The sequence below is a fragment of the Pleuronectes platessa genome, chromosome 16, assembly GCF_947347685.1.
Source record: "Pleuronectes platessa chromosome 16, fPlePla1.1, whole genome shotgun sequence".
NCBI lineage: Eukaryota > Metazoa > Chordata > Actinopteri > Pleuronectiformes > Pleuronectidae > Pleuronectes > Pleuronectes platessa.
Genome location: NC_070641.1, coordinates 22,489,271 through 22,507,664, shown reverse-complemented (window position 1 = coordinate 22,507,664; position 18,394 = coordinate 22,489,271). Strand labels below are relative to the sequence as shown.

Sequence of the window (18,394 nt, the reverse complement as noted above, 5' to 3'; positions counted from 1 at the left end):
CTGAATTTACACGGATGCACTAAAAGTTCATGTGATCCAGTGGAAAATATTGAATATATGAGATAAATATATGAATATGAACACAAACATATACAGAGAAAACCTGTTCTCACCATCAGTTTTTGCTATTTTAACTATTTATTCATTCTTAGCCATTTTTTACTTTGTCCACCAGCTACAGTTTAATGTTGTAAATACTTTTAAAATTATGAACACAATACTTTTTAACAGTTTATCTATTAGATTCAGCCAATAGCTTGTTTCAATTGTTTATCCTTAACTTAGTTTTTTTTAATTGTTCATCCGTTGCTGTTTAAACAGTTTCAAATAGTTTTAATTGCTTATCATTACTTTTAGCCCTAGCCCTAAAAACACTACACAACAATATTTTCCACGTAGCTTTAGTTGATGGTTTCAGTTGTTTTTAAACTATTTCAATTTGCATCAGTTGAACTTTAGCTAACAAACTCAACGATGTATTAACCAGTTTTCAGTAACAGTTTGAAATTGTTATGTTTTCTTATCTTTAACTAAATGCAATGGATTCATAATGTTCCGACGGTTTTGACCTATTTCAATTGTTTATTCATAAATTAACTTTTTCAACAGTTATTCTTTTAGAGATAACTATTATAACTATTTATCCGTTATCTTTATCAAACAGCTTCAACTGTTCATAAACCAGTTTCAGTTCATTTCAACAGTTTCAATCCTCTTGAGTTCAGCTCAGTTCTTTTCACTGTCTGTGTTTGGGAACCACTTCCTGTGACACTCGGCCACAACATCAACTTTTCCATTTTTCCTGCTCCAGTTCTTTCTGCCAGTTTCTCCACTGGGGTCAAATCTTTTCCACTGTTCAATCTCCTCCACGTTACTTTCCATCTCCGTGTTGATGCTGGCTGAGCTGAACCTGAGCTACGTGGCAGATGATACGGTTTGAAAAATGTTCATGTTTGACTGTAAGAGCCCCCCCCCCCCCCCCCCCATCCTCCCCCTCTTTCTCTCGGGGGGCCTGCCTGTGTTATTGTGTAGTTCCTTTTTGTGGAATGCGAGAGTTTCCTGGAAAGTCCAGACGTCACCGAGAAGCAGAGAGCCACGGTTTCTTAGAATCCTCCAACGCTGTGAGAGCACATGTCGGGAAAGTTACACAACTCCTTGTGGGGAAAGTGTCTGCAACATAGTTTCATCTGTTTCATCATGAAATAAAAAGTTATGATGACATGAAAGATAGAACGTCTTAATACAGTCTGGAGACATTTATAATCTGGTCATTTTTCCACTTCACAAGATCATTTTCAAACCATCAGTGCAGTTTATTGATCTGATTTGTGTTTGCTCAAGCAGGGCGAGCGGTTTGTTGACATCACCATGATGCGTTGGTGATGCATCTATTTGTTTTTGAGCTTTAGGACGACCTGACAACTACCAGAGAAAAGAGAATGTGTGCAAACCAACATCTGTGTGACCCCCCAAACATCTGCATCTCCAGACCGCTCACGTGCAGAGCTCAAGGTTTTAAGGAGGAGTGGAAGTTGTGAGCTGATAGTGCAGTACATGCAGATAAGAGACAAACCAGTTGATGCTGACTTTCAGTCTATACTCTCCAGGGAAAACATAAACCGTAGACAAACATTAACACAGATACATTCATCCTCAGATCCTGAGTCAGATCAATAGCTCGGACTCCCTCGTCTTTGATAAAGTTTGTTTTTGTTTGCACGTCCGACAGAAAACGTCTGGTTTTCAAAGAAAGGATAAATCTGAATCTTTTGACATCAGCAATCATTCATTTGAACACAAGAGGTCAAGCCTGACCAGCTGGATCATAATAAATACATCTGAGGTCACCGCAGCTTTCTCTACTTCTACATGTTTCTGTTTGTACAAAGGCCTTAATGTCCACTTTTCATTTTTAGTTCAGCTTCTATCTCAGGTTTATTATAAACAGCCGAACAACTTGGTTTTTCCATGTGATCACATTTACATTTTGGTTTGGAAGAAACATTTGAAATCTTCTTTTGTTCATTTCCTGTTTTCCACTTATGGACATCAGACCACCGGACCACATTTCTGTACCGGTTCCAACGAATCACCAGATATTGAGACACGATCGCTGAGTGGGTGGAAATACAACATTAGCGCTCGTCTACATAAACAAATAGACCCAGCTGGAGGCTCCGTCCCTGGACAATCTCTGACCTTTGCTCAGGCCATGTTTTGCGCTGGAGAGAGAGAGAGAGAGAGAGAGAGAGAGAGAGAGAGAGAGAGAGAGAGAGAGAGAGAGACACTCCTCAGACAGTGGCTGGTTCATCTAATCGTATTTAATCCCACTTGTTCAGAGAGAATATGATTAATTTGTTTATCATGAGAGACAGGAAACTGAAAATCATGATGTTCAACCGGTTTTTAACTGGATTTGATTTGGTTTCTCCCAAACAAACAAAACATGTAATACAATAAGAAATATGAGGGAAAGGATCAAAGCACCAACAGCGTCTGCATCCAGAGAGAGAGACAGATTTATTAAAATTAATTTTGTGTGTCTTTCTTTTAATCCAATGGGTCTTTGTTTGTAAAAAAGCACTATACAAATAAAACACATTATTATTGTTTTTAATATTATTGTAATGTTCATGATGAGCACCTAAGATCTATTAATTAGGTGATTCATCGATTATTTACAATTATTTTTACCACTTCCTTAGATTTTTTTTGGTTTTAGAATCTCAAATATTAGGATTTGCTGATTTACCTACATGATGCTCAACACAAGGCAAATACACAGTACAACAGATACGGGACAACAGTGTGTACTTTATTGTTTTTCATTACGTGGCACTTGTGTGAGTTGTCTGTCTGTGATCAACATCCAGTGTCATACGTCTGCTTCACCGGGCTGACGTCCCAGAACCAGGTCGGGGCCACGTCACATAATGTTTTGTTTCATAGAGTCCTCTCATGTTCAGTAAATATCCACCGTCATCACTGGTCATGATTCTGCAAACCCCCCCCCCCCCCCCCCCCCCGCTGTATTGATCACTGACTCAGCTTTAGTTGAAGATGTTGTTTACTAGCGGAGGTGGTTCACTGACAAACCCACTGACACAGACGTTAGCGTCACTCAGAGTCAGGATTAGACTAATATTGACTGATTGAGTCATTGAATGAAAGATATAAAAGTGATTTTACTGAAATATCTTAAATGTAAAGCTGAAGTAAACACAAGTGATGATAAACAAAACTTTAAAAGCAAAGTCTGCATTTTTATTGACGACAACAGACAAACAGTTTTAATCTTTGGAGCTTTAATATTCTAAAAAACTTATTCAATCACATTGTTTATATCATATTTTAATATATATGTATGTATATTGTCTTTGTAAATCTTTATTATCGACACAACGTGATTTGAGGATGAAACATAATATGTTTAAAGTATTTTTCACATGAAATAAAATTACACAACATTTCCCAGAATTTAAATTATTTCTCTAAAGGAGGTGAAACTGTCCCGAGCGCGCCCTCTACAGGTCAGCGTGTGTAACCCCATCTGCCTGTTGCACCGGAAGCCACGTGGTCTCCCCGCCCCACGTGTGTTCCTGCAGCTGACATGGCTCCTCGTCGTTAGCTCGTCGTGTCTCAGCTTCACGTGGGTCTCTCTCTCCTCCCGGGATTCGAACATGTCGGGGAAGCCGGAGCTGAAGATCAACCCGCGGTTTGCGCAGAACTACGACAAATACCGACAGAGAGAAGAACTCCAGCGGCGTAAGTGTGTCGATGCTAACCGAGGAGCTAACAGAGCAACGTGGGGGGGGGGACGTGTAGCTAGCTTGGTTGTTTATCTCTGTGTGTTTGTTAATAAACAGGAAATGAGCACGTTAACAAACAGGAGGAGGATGATGTGATGAATGTAAACAAGGCGGAGATCGTAGCTGTGATTTAATGAACGTGTCGTTAACTTAAAGTTAAAGAAACAATAACAAACAGACGTTAGTAAACAAATCAAAATTAGAAACACATTCAAATATATTAAAAAGTTCTGTTCTCCCATCAGTCATGGTGTTAAACTGGGATTTGTAGTCCACATTTCTTTTATATTATATATGTTCTTTTTACATTTGTATGTCCCCTTGCAGTCATATTTCATTTCTAAACCAATCAAATCAAATCTCCCCACTTTGGGACCAGTAAAGGATTCTTATTTTATATCATAATCCCTGTAGATTCCTGTCAAGCTACAAATATTTAAAGGATACTAAACATAAGTTTGTACACATAGGAAACAATGTTATTGTCTATAACAGTGTAGTATAATTGTCATACCTTTCTATACGCTCTAAACACGTCTTTGAATATGATTATTTATTCTTTACTCAAACATGTACTGTTAACAGTATCTAGCAGAAGATCACTTTCTGGCAGAAAGTCACGGCTATGTTAGTTATTTATTTAACAGGTTGTTTATTTTAACTGTTGTTTTTCAAGTATGTGGAATTAAAAGTCCACATTTCCATAAGTAAATAATGTAAAAGGAAAAACAAATGCATCTTTCTGTCCTGTGGTGTTTTGCAGTGAAGGATCGATACGGAGACCGAGCAGATGACAGCGACTCGGAGTCGTCTGAGTCCAGCTCCGATGACAGTGAAGTGGTCGGTGTCCATTCCTCCTCCCTCTCTGTTGGTAGATGAAACTTTCTCACTGAAGTTTTCTGACTGTTGTTCCCCCCCCCCTCCCTCCCCTCCCCCTCTCTCTCTCTCAGGAGCTGGACCCTGCAGTCGAAAGAGACTTTTACAGAACGTTGTCGCTGCTGAAGAAGAAAGATCCAAAGATCTACGAGAAAGATGCCACGTTCTACTCAGAAGGTGACGGACCATCCGGGGTGTTGCCTTCACATTCAGACTTTTCGTTAAAGAGATGATGAGACTATCTTTTGGTTTCAGGAGCGTCCACCACTGACGAGAAGCCCTCGACTTCACAGAAAGCAGCGAAGCCCATGTACCTGAAGGACTACGAGCGTAAAGTCATACTGGAGAGAGAAGGGTGAGCGTCAGGACCTGAACCAGACGACTGGGTCTGATTCATCAAGTCTCTCAGATTGTGATGTCTGTCCTAACTGGGCTAAAATCCTCAGAGTAACAAATTCTGGCTCCGATCTTCAGGAGTTAAAGCAACTTTTTAATCGTAGGAAATCTGTCTGATCTGTGTTGAAGTTCAGGAGACTTGGAAACTTCACGTCTTGAAAAACAATATATTGATAAACTGCTAAAACAAGAAATTGTATTGTTTTGCAGAAAATATGAAGATGAGGACGACAGCGATGATGAAGAGGCCGCCATGAGAAGAGAGGTAGTGAAACCTATTCGTTTGTTTAGCTGCCTCTTGAACCTCGTGTGTGTCACATATTTCTTTAAACGTGTTTTTTTTCCTCGACAGAGAGCCGCCTCTCCGAGCTACATCCAAGAGCAGAAGCAGCTGAAGGAAAGGTGAGACTCAACCCATCTGGAAACTGTGCTGTAGTATCACTCACAGGCTATTCACAGAAACCTAAACCTCTCGTCAGCTTCCGGAAGTTCATCCAGGACAGTGACGAGGAGGAAGAGGCCGTGGAGGAGGACGAAGGAGCCCAGCTGCTGACGAGGAGAATCAAATCACAGGAGGAGAAGGTCAGACGCTGGAACCTGCTGCTCCTCTTGAAATAACACAAAAGCATCAGAGCTCAGGTTGAACTTGTTCGTATCTGTTGGCAGGATAAAGAAGAGGCCGACTACATGGATTGGATGAAAGGTCAGGGTGAGCTGGACGGTCCTGAGGAGGTGAAGGACATGGTGAGTGTCTGCGTTTAGACGAGAGAGAGAGAGAGAGAGATCAATCCTGTTGGAACATGCAAACATTGAATCGCTGGTTTGTGTTGGGACAGAAATACCTGAGGGACTACTGGAACGACCCGGAGCTGGATGAGAAGGAGTGCTTCCTGAGAGACTACGTCCTGAACAAGGGCTACAAGGAAGGAGACGACGAGGACCGGTACGTCTCTGTCTGGATGTTAGCTTTTCTTTCTCGGGCCGTGAATGGAAGTTGTATGTTTTAAATTCTCCTGGTACGTTCAGGATCCCAACCTACGACGAGCTGGTCCAGGATGATCTGAGTGATTCTGAAGAGGAGGGGGAATCCTTCTTGCAGCGGCAGGAGGACTTTGAGAAAAACTACAACTTCCGTTTCGAGGAGCCTGACGCCACGCAGATCAAAACCTACCCCCGAACCATCGCCACCTCCGTGCGCTCCAAGGACGAGCGCAGGAAACGCAAAAGGGATGAAGTGAAAGAAAGAAAGGACAAGGTCTCTCATCCAATCAAGCTCTTGACCTCTAAAGATAAACCTTTGCTCTCTTAGCAGTAAATAATAATCTGCCCTCGGTTCATCAACCTCTGCCTCTCAACTCTCTCAGGAAAAAGAGCAGAAGCAGGAGCAGCTGAAGCAGCTGAAGAACTTGAAGCGCAACGAGATCGTGGAGAAGCTGAACAAGCTGAAGGAGCTGACGGGCAACGAGCAGCTGGCCTTCAGTCAGGTGGACCTGGAGGGAGACTTCAACCCAGAGCAGCATGACCAGCTCATGCAGGTGGGTGGACACAAACATCCAGCTGAACAGCCTGAGGTCCTTCCCTAGCTCACAAGTGTGTTTAGTGACTAATTAGACGTGTCAGTGTGTTTTTAACACATTTAAATCATCTACATGAAGCCACTAAGGTCAGAATACTCCACTTGATGCTGATTCTGATCTAATTCAGCTTTACGGTAATATATAAGTGCTGTTTAATGAACTTTGTTGTGGGCTGATCCTGGCCCCCCCCCCCCCCCTTTCTGAGCGGGCACAGATGCATCATGGGAGTAATTAAACCCAGGTGTGTGCTACTCAGCTCACACAGGTGTTTTGTGTTTTGCTAATTGGACTGAGAACATGTGCAGCTGCCTCTTGACTCAGAGCTTCAGTCTTTAAAACCCACTGCTCCCAGTAACCACTCTGCTCCCACTGCCCTTTATCAAGATAACACCTTTAAACCTTCCTCCTTTTCCTTTCAGAAATTCTTTGGAGATGAATATTACGGAGGAGAAGAAGATGAAAAGCCTCAGTTTGATGATGAAGACGATGAAGGTAGGTTTTCTTCACACTAGTTTCTGCAGCGTTTTAATTGATTGGACAGAAACGTTTTGCTGCCACTTTGAAATTTGAACTGAGTGAGGACTTGTTTTCCTTCAAGATGGCGCTTGAGATTTAAATACTTTTCTTGACATTTGCAATTTGTTTTAATTATAAAGGTTTTAGTTGTAGCTTTGTGTCTATAATGTTGTAACCGGTAATTGTATGAACGTCATGCTGACCTGTGGTGTCTTGTGTGTTCAGAGCACTGGAACTGGGACACGTGGACAGGAGAGGGACAAGAGGACGTCTACGAGGGAGAGGGACACGATGCCTCTGAGCCACACTGCGACGATCAAGACTTCATTGTGAGTCTTCTATCATTTTACCTGAAGGTTTAATTTCATCCTCCGCTGCTCAGGTTGCTCACTCAGCTGATTTCATTTCAATAGATGGATGCCGACTTCGACCCGACTCAGCAGCCTGCCTCCAAGAAGAAGAAGAAAAAGGAGAGGAAGAAGATGAAGAAAGAGGATTTACCCCAGATGGGCAAGAAGAGAAAGAAGTCTCACTTTGCCGAGGCCATCACCCAGAACAAGCCTGTGTTCGATCCTCGTGAGTGTCCCGGGTCTCCTCACGTAGAATCTGTGTTGTGGTGATTATCTCATTGAAGAATGTTTGTGTTTCAGAGGAGAAGAGCTTCGAGCAGTACCTGGACGAGTACTACAAGCTGGACTATGAGGACATCATAGACGACCTCCCGTGCAGGTTCCGCTACAGACAAGTCCTCGCCAACGACTTCGGTCTCTCCACAGAGGAGGTGAGGACACTGGACCTAAATAAACTGAGTGTTCACAAAGACCTGTGTCTCTTCAGCTGCTTCCAGTATTGAATCTTCAAACTAAAACGGGGCCCAGCAGAGTTTCTAAGCTTAAAGCGGCTCTGGAGTTGTAATTGGGGGATTTGTGAATAGTAAAAATATAATAACCTATAGTGACTGTCTGTTGGTGATTGCTGCAGTGATGAGTCATGAGTTGAATGACCTGGTATTGCTTCCCTCCGGGGAAAGCTCTGACCAGGAAATGATCTCACATTAATCTTCTCTCTGAGCAGGACACACACTGATTAGATAAAGCATCAAAAATAGTTTCTAAAAGTTCTGATTATTAAAAACAAACATCTGTGTTGCATGAAGATTTAAGTTATTGATTCTTACTATTGAATAAATGTGGTTCTTTCTTCAGATTTTACATGCAAATGACATGGAGCTGAACCGGTGGTGCTCTCTGAAGAAGACCTGCATGTTCAGGTACTGCTGCCGTCCTCACAGGTTCTACACTCGTTCTGTTCTCGTGTCATTTACTTCACGTGACTCCTTTTCTTTCAGGACTGACCGGGAGGAGGTGAGTGATTTGAAAAACTACAAGATCAAGGCCCTGAATGAGAAGAAGAGGAAAGAAATCCTGAGCTCCGTTTATGCTGAGTGAGTAAACACAATTTGTAGACTGATCAGTAAGGAATCCACCTTTACTGTAATAACTGTATGAATTTAATCTACAGGAAAGAAGAGGAGTCGGCTAAAACCAAGGGGGGGAAGAACAGGAGAGCTCGTCCGAACAACGCTGAGAAGCAAAGCACATCAGCTGAGAACGGTGACGCCGGGCCAGCCATGGACTCGACTGATGAGAAGACTGCTCAGGCTCTCGGGGATGTCAAGGAGCAAGAAGAGGAGGAAGAGTTCCTGATACCCAAGAAAGAGACGGAAGAGGAACCAAAGCCTGCTGCCGTCGAGGCGGCAGAGAAAGTCGTTGAGGTGAAAAACAGGACTGAGAAGCCGAACTGGCCCAAGAAGAAGTTGAAGCCCTCGGGTGGACGTCTCCTCTCCGCTCGCCGCGGCCTGACGATCGGCGGCCGGGAGTTCAGTCGACAGAGACTGAAGGCTTACGGTCTGAACCCCAAGAGACTGTACTTCAAACAGCTCGGCAGGCAGAGACGGAAAGAGAGGGAGAAGATGGAGAAGCAGAAAAACAAGGAGTGATAACTGCCCCCGATGAACCCACTGATTTTTATGATTTAACAGCTAAATACCTTATGTTAACTTTTTGTTTCATATTTACCTTTAGATTTCAACAATTTGTACTTGCAACATTTACAATAGAAAATTTCTACAAATTCTGGGACCAAGTCTGGAATCAGCTTGTTGCTTTTCATATTGTGAACATTGAGATTTCAGAATCTGTAATAAACATGCAGGAGAACTGTGATTTCTGGTGTGTATTGATAAAAACACTGAGCCTGATGAATAATGCAATAAAATGAGTGTTTGCCAACATTGTGTGTTTTACAGTGGAGTTGTGTTTTGAACGCTTATGTTTAGAGCTCTTACAGAATCCTTCTGCTTTAGATTATTTATTCCTTTGAGTGGGTTTTCTCCCCGACACTTTATTTAGTGGTCGTGTTTTGTATTTACAATAATTCAAGATTTTGGCTTTGTATACACAATCTGAAGGGTCCAAATTTAAACATAATTACAGAAATGCATTCAGTACAACAACCATATTTATTAATTCGGTTCACAATTCTTAGTTTAAATTAATTTACCTGGTTGCACCATCTGACAGGAAATGTGTTTCATTATTAGCCAAACGTTTCAAATACAAACATGGAGTTTAAACTATATACTCTTAAAGGTTCATGACTAAAATGAACCTTAATTCTAGGATAAATTATTTCTTGAGACTTTAGTAAAACTGATAAAACATTGGCTCAATAGTTTGATGCACTAAGAACAAGACCAGGTCAGAGAACACGATGGAAGCGAAAGAGGACACAAGCTAACAGTTGTTTAAAAGGACACATACATGTTTATAGATAAACCAGAACTGAGAGTAAAGTCCTTAAAATCCAAAAGGTCATACAAGCTCCAAACTTGTTATAGAATGTGTCATGTCCCTGACGTCCATTATACAAATTGAGAAAAGGAAAAGTGAATTTATAAAACAGGAAACTTCACATTACAGTTACATTTGATCACGTTTGATTACATTAAATCTCATTGGATCCATAGACTGAATATAAGAATCAGATCACTTTCCGTACACAACAGCAGGGTGCGCTCTAACGCCCGAGGCTGCTGGGATTCCACCAAAGAAGAAGAAAGAAGAAAAGAGGCGCGCACCGTTTGAATCCCGGAAGTAGCTGCTCGGTAACTAGTCCTCTTCTTCTTCAGTTTGTCAACAACAGATTTATTTATCGTGTTAAACTTGTTTTAGTGTCTTTAGGTGAAAAGAGTCAGTTTGAAAGTTAAACACGCGACAGTAACTTACATGTTTTGTGTTTTAATTCACGTTAACTCCGCACGTTACGTTCATTCTGATCGTCGTTAGCGTAAAGAAACACAGCGATGCAAACGTGTTCTCTGACTGCTCTATATTAAATAGTAATAATAATAATAATAATTCACCGTTAACTTACTTTATCATTCAGCTCCGTGTGGATTTAACTGAAGCTCAGCGGCGTTAGTATTAAAGTACTCGCACCAGAAACCAGAAGTACTCACAGAAAGGTACATTTTAGAATAACGAATTATAAAATGAATACTTCACTAGTTCAGTAAACAAAATTATCCTGAATATGTTGTTATAATAGTGTTATTTCAACGGGACTAGGCCATAAAACTACACCAGTAACTGTAATACTATCATTTTCATCAGCAGCAATATGGCAGAAGTTGAATGTGTTGTTTATTTTTTAGATGAAGTTGTGGAAAGACCTAAATCTTTAAATCTATTCATTTATAAACCAGTTCAAAAACAATTTGAACAAGTCATGTATGTACCAGGTCTGTTTTTATTCTTTTAAGCGTGTGTTTGCTTTCTATTTTAACATTTATACACTGAATTCCATGTTTTTAATGACTGAAATATACTCTACTACCACTTATTTACAAATATACATTAATATCATGCTCCGGCATTGTGCGAGGGTTACACAGTTTAAAACTACAACCTAGACTTTAAACTTATTTAAACTGTATTGTGAGAATTAACCGTATGACTTGAATGACATTGTTTATTCTCTAACCAAATCTTTCACTGCTGTCTTCTCCACTTTGCTCTTATTTTTTACAAACATGTAATATCTCCCCTTCCATTTCTCCCATTAGCTTCCAGTCTCCCCACGATGGCCAAGGCTCAGAAGTTCCGCGACCTGGAGGAGATGGGGGAGACGCTGCTGGAGTACATCAGCAGCAGCCAGTCCGACCGGCTGAAGCGGCTGAAGATCGAACCCCAGGCCCTGTTCGACCAGCACCTGGCCACAAAGAAGATCGTGACGCAGATCTTAAAAGGCAAGTTATCGGACATTTGATGACCTGTTGTTTCTGTTTCACTGTCGTGGTTGTATCCAGTAGAGTGTCCCCTCATGTCAGCTGCAGTGTGTTCATCTGTCTGTCACCGTCCTTCACCCACAGAAGAGGCTCAGATCGAGGAGAGTGTGAGTCAGAGGCTGCTGGACATGGAGGAGGAGAAGCAGCAAAGAGACCAGGAGCTGCAGAGTCTGGAGGAGCAGCTGAGGCAGTGCATCGCCAAGAGCCAGATCACCGACTCGGAATTGCAGTATCCTTTTGTTTTTGTTGTGTGTGTGTGTGTGTGTTTGGAATGTAAAGAGTCTCTTTAAGGGGGCTTTCTAAATCCCATCGGGCTGCATTCCGCTGTTTTCTGTGTGAGCGTCCTTAACCCGCGTCCAGGTTTCTGAAGGGGGAGCTGGAGAGCGTGAGAAGCACTGAGCACCAGCTGGAGACTCTTCAGAGCGAAGTGGACGAGGACACCACAGAGGTTATCCCCTCAGCAGTGTGAGTGCTAGGATAGAAGTAACGTCAGGAAGTTTCTGCCGCCGAAGCAAAGAGAAGAGGGAAGAAAGAAATCTAATTTGAATTGTTCATTCATAATCATGGGGATTATTTAACAGTTTGGATCCTTTTCTTATAAAACAATATCCGAGGCTTTAGTTTTTATTTCAGTTTATAGTGACACAGTCTCCTCGTGTTACTCTGAGATGCAGTGATAGAATTAGAGAATAAAAGCATCAAGAGGAATCCTGTCAAGAATCAAATCAAATTAAGTGAAATCTGTTTATTATATTTATTTACTACTGAAACAGTAAAAGCGTCATTTCGACCCTGTCAGGATCCTGTGGTTTTCCAGTGATCTGATTGGTCGGTAGTTTTGCCGTTGACGGGTTTTGATCTCTAATTTTAAACTTTACTGGGTCCGAAGCAGATTACCAGTTCAGCATAAGTTAAGAAAGTTATTCACCCCAGTAACAAGTGTTTAACCTGATATCCACACAAGTGCTGAGTATTATTTGATTTTGATTTTGATTTTTAATATTCCATCCACTGCAGGTATGTTGCTCAGGTTTACTACCTGATAACCAAGATCAAGTGGGAATACGACGCTCCACCCAATACGCTCAAAGGAGGTATGGTTCTACTTTGTGTGCTCATGTGTGTATTCACAGTCTCTTGTGTGTAGTGTCTAACAAAACGACTTCACGTTGTGTGTTGTCTCCTCTCTGCAGTTCACTACGGTGCAGACCTGGCAACCCCCGTCAACATCGACACCTCCGTGCAGAGTCGCAGTAACGTGAGCGACCGGCTGTGGGACTTCGTCAGCACTAAGTGGTAGACGGAGGAGGGTGGTGTAGCATTGTGTATATTTATGTGTTTGTGTGTTTGTTGTATTCTTATCTTCACTGTAACGTGTATATTGTTTTAAAAGATTAAATCTTTCTGATAAATGGTTTTGTAGTTTCTATCGATGTGTTTGAGCTTCGTGGATTCATATTTTGTATGTTTCCGTTTTGTAGTTCTTCATCGAGGAAACAGACATGAGCACGTTGTAATAAAACTACAAACATGGAGCTGATCACTGAGCCCAATCAGAATTCATCTTGGTTCACTCGGCTCGTCTGTGAGAAGATTACAGACAGAAACCTGTCTCCCTCTGTGGTTTCCTTGTTTCGAGGTGTTACTCTTTACTCGACTACTTCCCCTTATCTTCAATTTTGTGCAAAGTGTGAGTAGTTCTCGGACTCTGATATTCCCTCATATCTGTCATTCTTGACATAGACTGTAAATTTCATCCCTTATAGTCTTTAACAGTCTTAATTTGGACTTTGTTGAAATCTGCTGTTCTGTGGTTTTTCAGACTAGGCTGAGTGCCGGTCGGTCACTAGGTGGCGCTGTAGAGCTGTTCAGTGCTGAGGTGTCGTCATGTAAACATTTTTAAATGCCAACGTGGTTTCCTCAGATCAAAACACACTCAGATGAGACCAGCTCCAAACTGGTGTCACTCAACAACCAGACAAACTGGGGCAGACAGTGGGAAGCTGTTGAAAGCTCATGACGGGTTTGTTGGGCTTTAGTTCGATGATTGTTTAAGAAACCTTATTTAATGTTTATCCACATCAGTCCAGAACCAAATGTGTTGTTATTAATGATAAATGATCTCTACCAGTGATATTAATGCAGATGTCTAAATCATAACATGAGCTGTAAAAAGCCATGTGAGCTGTGATTGGCTCCAGTCCCACGAGACCCTCAAAGTGGAAGAGGAACAGAAAACACATGGATTGATTTACAGTATTTGTTTTGTTTGCATCGAGCTTTACTTCCTCTCTGCTACAGGCAGAAGTTTATTATTATAACTAACATGTTTAATCAGCTATTTCATCTGAATATTCCTCACTTATAGTTCAGCTGTTTATCCTTTATAACAAACTATTTAAACATTTAGTTTTGGTTATTTATTTATTGTTTTTTTATCCAGCCACATGAAATGTTTTATTTAATCCCAGCAGTTTATTGATTTCTTTTTTTCAAATAATTATTCTGATTATTGCTCTTGAAAGAAAGTTGTGTTTTTAAACTCATATTTATGACAAACACTTGATAAACAAGACATTTTATAAACCGATCGATCATTATGTGTTAAACCTCCTCCCTTAACCTTCACAATACAAACGCAATATATCGATATCTATAGTTTCTATATTGCTATTGATGGAAATTCTGTTTCAATTATTCTACAGTTATTGTTATTGTTTTATCGCCCAGTCCTGTGTTGTTCATACTGTCTTTAATCTTTACTTTTAGCTCAGCGTTCAGCTGGTTTCTGACTGGAAACCAGTTTGCTCTCACGATGTCGATCAGTTGAGCTTCTGAATCATCAGAGTAGTTTACACGAGAAAAAAGACACTCAAGACATTTCACTGTTGAAAACTAATATGATTGATTATTTGCTGACGCTTTAAGGATGAAAATCTGCCACTGGTGCATTTAGAAACCACCTTGAACCAGTACATTTCCACCATAGATGCCTAGTAAGCGAAGCCGTTTCCATCTCAGACGTCTAGTTCCAACAAGATAGCAGGGAACTCTCATGTAAAGTGATGTATCAGTAAAGAGACAAAGATCCCATGATGCATCTTGTTTCTAGAGTCTAGACGATGCCCACAGACTGTTTCTGCAACGCACATCACTTCATTTGATCTGCTCATCACTTGCCCACAGGCCTCCTCTGCTGAGAAGTGAAACCTGCCCCTGCTCTTGAGAAGCAGGGTGCAGCACGCCGCTGCACGGTGGGCAGGATGAGAGAGTCGGGGCGGCTCAGAGTCACACGTACCAAAACATGTGAGAACCACACACCCACGAGTGGTTTCCTTACGATAAACAGGGCATCGAGGTCTCTGCCTCTTCACCGGCTCCTCAGCGCGTCGAGTCCAGTGGTTTAACAGGTGGTTTGCAAGGAGGCGGCGGGTTTGTCATTTAGCAACAAGCATGTCAAGGCTTTGTTGTTTCATAACTGAGGCTTTAAATGTTTATTTAAATGTTTAAATATTCCATTACCATCATTTGAATTTTAGATTCACTCTTACTGCTCGATTTGGAATGTGTGTAGTTTGAATCCCTCGTTATTTCATTTAGAATTGGTAACTTGTTGTTGAACTTTAAGTTTAGAAAGTTCTGGTGTTTTATTTAAGTAACTTCTTTAGAGGCGGGTGAGATTCGCCTAAAACGCCTGCCTGAGAAATACCCAAATTAAATCGAAAGCTGTTCTTGAACCATTTGGCGTACATGCATGATCTTGGTCTCTTTTGAAAGGTTACATTCTGACCTTTCCCCCCCAACAGAATCAGAATCACTCTAAGTGCTACTGGCATTGAGTAATAGCAGTAGGCACACAGTGAAGTAGAAGGTTTTTTATTTCCGCCTGAGTCTTTTTTGGTAAACAGATGCCTGCAGATGACTCCAGCTGGGACTCATGAGCTTGAAAACACAACGGGACCCTAGCATGAAGCCTTGACTAGCCCAAGTTCAAATTTGATAACAATACCACAGAAAATGAATATTTGACAGATTTTTTCCTAAGTGCATGTCTAGGCGTTTTCCACAACTACACTACAGTTGTGTTGAATCAGGACTTTTGTGATACAGAGTCCAAAATAACCTCATAAATATATACTTATAATTTATCACAGGGTCATTGGACTGCATTTGATTTTCAATTTTATCAAAACTAATTTGTAAAAAATAGTTAACAGGAGAAAACCAGTTTAACCATTGACTATAGGTTATAGAAATTGGTAAAAGATTTCCTTGGGTTGACAGACTGTGAAGTGGTTCAACTAATTTAGATGAAAAAATAGATTATTAAAACTGAGACATGGTAAACTTATAATTTGTAATAGAAATGTAATGAGTGAATATAACAAATATAATTGAGTCACTTTATTGCAATATGTGAAATAATCAACAAACCTCGATTTCAACATCATTCACATATATTTATTCAGTGCACATATAAAACTGACATAACTTAAATGTTTTTTTTGTTTTTTTTTACAGTACAAAAAATGCAGCACAGACAAATTTTAAGATATTTACAATGTGTACTTAAAAAAAAACCTCAGTGAAAATATATTTTATTTCTTTACATCTATATACAGGTGGATAATTAGGAAAGTGTCCAGACAATGAAAACCAGCCGCTCACTGATCTGAAAGACGAGTTTATGTTTATCCTCCCTTCTCGTCTCTCTGGATAAAAATAGTTGAATCCCATCATTTCCTGGTGAGGTGAAGTTTCTCCCAACAACAAAGCTCCGGAGACTCTTTCCTCCACAAGCTGGAGCACGAAAAACTGCAATATTGTAGTTTGTAAAACCGAAAAAAGGCGTCAACAAACCTCCACTTGTCAGATTTGACTGCTCCTACTCATTCATCATGTGTCGCTACATATGTTCGGGGACCTCCAGAGCTGCAAACCACCCAGAGCCAGATCAACCATGTGACGTCTGCAGGAGCGTCTCCAGCCCACGGAGCCTGTGATGTTGGCGGTGGAGGGTGGGGGGGGGGGGGCACTGGTGCTGACCAACACTCACATGGTAGAAATTACATGGTTCTGGCTGCAGGGTTTGGGTGTGGACGCTCCATGTTGGTAACAACGTGTGATTACTCGCTGCACGCCGGGCGGAGATAAGGATCAATGTGCTGCCTGCTGGGCTCGGGCCCTCGTCTGTCAGAGGCTCGGCCTGCTGGGCGGCACTTATCCACTCGCATGGAGCCAGATGGAACTTCCTCTGACAAACACTGGCCCTGTTTTGTCCAAAGAGACAAATTTAATACTAGTTTTTCACGAGATTAATGATTTCATGATCCTATTCATAGAAACTGTTTAAGAAGCTTTTTCTTTCTCCCAATTTTTGGACATTTATCACATATGTCGAGCTTATGTTTCCTCGTGAAGACAAAAAGAGAAATAACCGAAAACTGTGACGCAGTGACACTTAATACTTCGGCCCTTCTCATGTTCGTGGCCCCAGTTCTCAGTCTGAGTATTTGCTCTCAGGGCAGAGCCGTGTGTCATGTCTTGCTCATCCGGGGGTAGATGGCCTTGATGGTCGAGGGTGTAAAGTTACCGGAGGACACCGTCGTCTCCAGCCCCTCCAGCCGGTGAGAGGCCGCGTCCGTCTTACTGGTGCTGCACTCCAGGAAGGGAATCCCGATCTTCTTCACGTGTCCGTCCTTCGTCAGGAGGCAGGGCCGGCACAGCAGCCGGATGATGGCCTTCCTCATGTCCTTGCTGGTCAGCGTGTAGATGATGGGGTTGAGGAGGGAGTTGAACATGGCGATGCCCAGGAAGTAGTCGGCCTTGAAGAGCACCTCGCAGCTCTTGGCCGGACAGCAGAAGTCCAGCAGCAGGAAGATGAAGAGGGGCAGCCAGCAGGCGATGAAGACCCCCAGCACGATGGTGACGGTCTTCAGCAGGGCCATGTACTTCTGGGACTTGCGGTAGAGGCCCTTGCGCTGGGGAACCGACGCCAGGTGCTGAGTGTTGGACTTGACGATGCGGAAGATGCGGACGTACAGAACCACGATGGACATGAGGATGGCGCTGAAGATGGTGATGCAGAAGAGGATGTAGCTTTTGGCGAAGAGCGGCAGGATCGTGGAGCACTGGTCCAGCTGACCCATGCAGTTCCAGCCCAGGACGGGCAGGACCCCCAGGAACACGGACAACACCCAGCTCGCCCCGATCAGGGCGAACATGCGGCCCTGCTTGTCCCCCTGGTACGGCTTCATCCTCACCATGGTCACGTGGCGCTCGATGGCGATGGCCAGCAGGCTGATGACTGAGGCGGCCAGCATGATGAACACCCCCCCCTCCCTCAGGAACCACAGCACCGGGGTCAGGTTCAGCGTGTTGGAGCCTGAAGCTATGAGGTTCACCATGTAGGTGAAGCCGGCGAGCAGGTCGGAGAGGGTCAGGTTGCCCAGCAGGTAGTACATGGGCACGTGGAACTTCTTGTTCTTCCAGATGGCGATTAGCACCACGGCGTTCTCCGCCACGATGAGCAGGCAGACCAGCAGGAAGGCGATGGCCTCCGGTTTGAGTCCCTCCTTGTACTTGGTCCCATTCAGCTTGCCCGTGTAGTTGTAGTGCTCTATGATGACGGAGTTGCTCTGGTACTCACGGAACATCCTCAGCAGGTTTCCAGAGGACGGCGACACGGGCATCTCAGACGGGCCCACGGCAGCGTAGGCAGCGTGGGGACATATCTGTCATTTCTTTATTATTTCCCACAAGTCAGTGCTTCGTTCTTTTCTTGTTCCTTGAATCAGATCCACAGACGGTTTCTCATGTAGTCCTCAGGTTGAGCATTATCTCTTCCTTCTCTGGATGTGAAAGTTAAAAAA

The 18,394-nt window shown here is 42.5% G+C and overlaps 3 protein-coding genes and 1 non-coding gene across 5 annotated transcripts; 3 read left to right on the top strand and 1 right to left on the bottom strand.

The window, feature by feature from the left end:
• Positions 1–3,554: 3,554 nt before the first annotated feature.
• kri1 (KRI1 homolog) lies at positions 3,555–9,467 on the top strand. The gene is made up of 18 exons (XM_053443670.1): positions 3,555–3,765; positions 4,573–4,649; positions 4,760–4,862; positions 4,941–5,040; positions 5,292–5,346; positions 5,434–5,483; positions 5,561–5,663; positions 5,748–5,825; positions 5,918–6,024; positions 6,108–6,336; positions 6,446–6,616; positions 7,078–7,150; positions 7,400–7,503; positions 7,588–7,750; positions 7,825–7,955; positions 8,380–8,444; positions 8,523–8,618; positions 8,696–9,467. Exons 1-18 carry the CDS (start codon positions 3,681–3,683, stop codon positions 9,171–9,173), a joined length of 2,268 nt encoding a protein of 755 aa, XP_053299645.1. The 5' UTR covers positions 3,555–3,680; the 3' UTR covers positions 9,174–9,467.
• On the top strand, positions 8,150–8,248 carry LOC128459339 (Z30 small nucleolar RNA). Its single transcript, XR_008342132.1, has one exon. It is a non-coding gene; the product is annotated as a Z30 small nucleolar RNA (small nucleolar RNA).
• An 804-nt stretch (positions 9,468–10,271) lies between the features above and the next one.
• spc24 (SPC24 component of NDC80 kinetochore complex) lies at positions 10,272–13,085 on the top strand. 2 transcript variants are annotated; one of them, XM_053443733.1, is made up of 6 exons: positions 10,272–10,340; positions 11,301–11,483; positions 11,607–11,751; positions 11,883–11,987; positions 12,540–12,616; positions 12,716–13,085. In XM_053443733.1, exons 2-6 carry the CDS (start codon positions 11,318–11,320, stop codon positions 12,820–12,822), a joined length of 600 nt encoding a protein of 199 aa, XP_053299708.1. In that variant the 5' UTR covers positions 10,272–10,340; positions 11,301–11,317; the 3' UTR covers positions 12,823–13,085. The 2 variants fall into 2 exon arrangements, with proteins under 2 accessions (XP_053299708.1, XP_053299709.1); XM_053443734.1 differs by lacking the exon at positions 10,272–10,340 and adding an exon at positions 10,347–10,700.
• A 2,876-nt stretch (positions 13,086–15,961) lies between these two features.
• On the bottom strand, positions 15,962–18,388 carry s1pr5a (sphingosine-1-phosphate receptor 5a). The gene has a single exon (XM_053443708.1). The coding sequence runs from the start codon at positions 18,212–18,214 to the stop codon at positions 17,060–17,062; it is 1,155 nt and encodes a 384-aa protein (XP_053299683.1). The 5' UTR covers positions 18,215–18,388; the 3' UTR covers positions 15,962–17,059.
• Between the last annotated feature and the right edge of the window lie 6 nt (positions 18,389–18,394).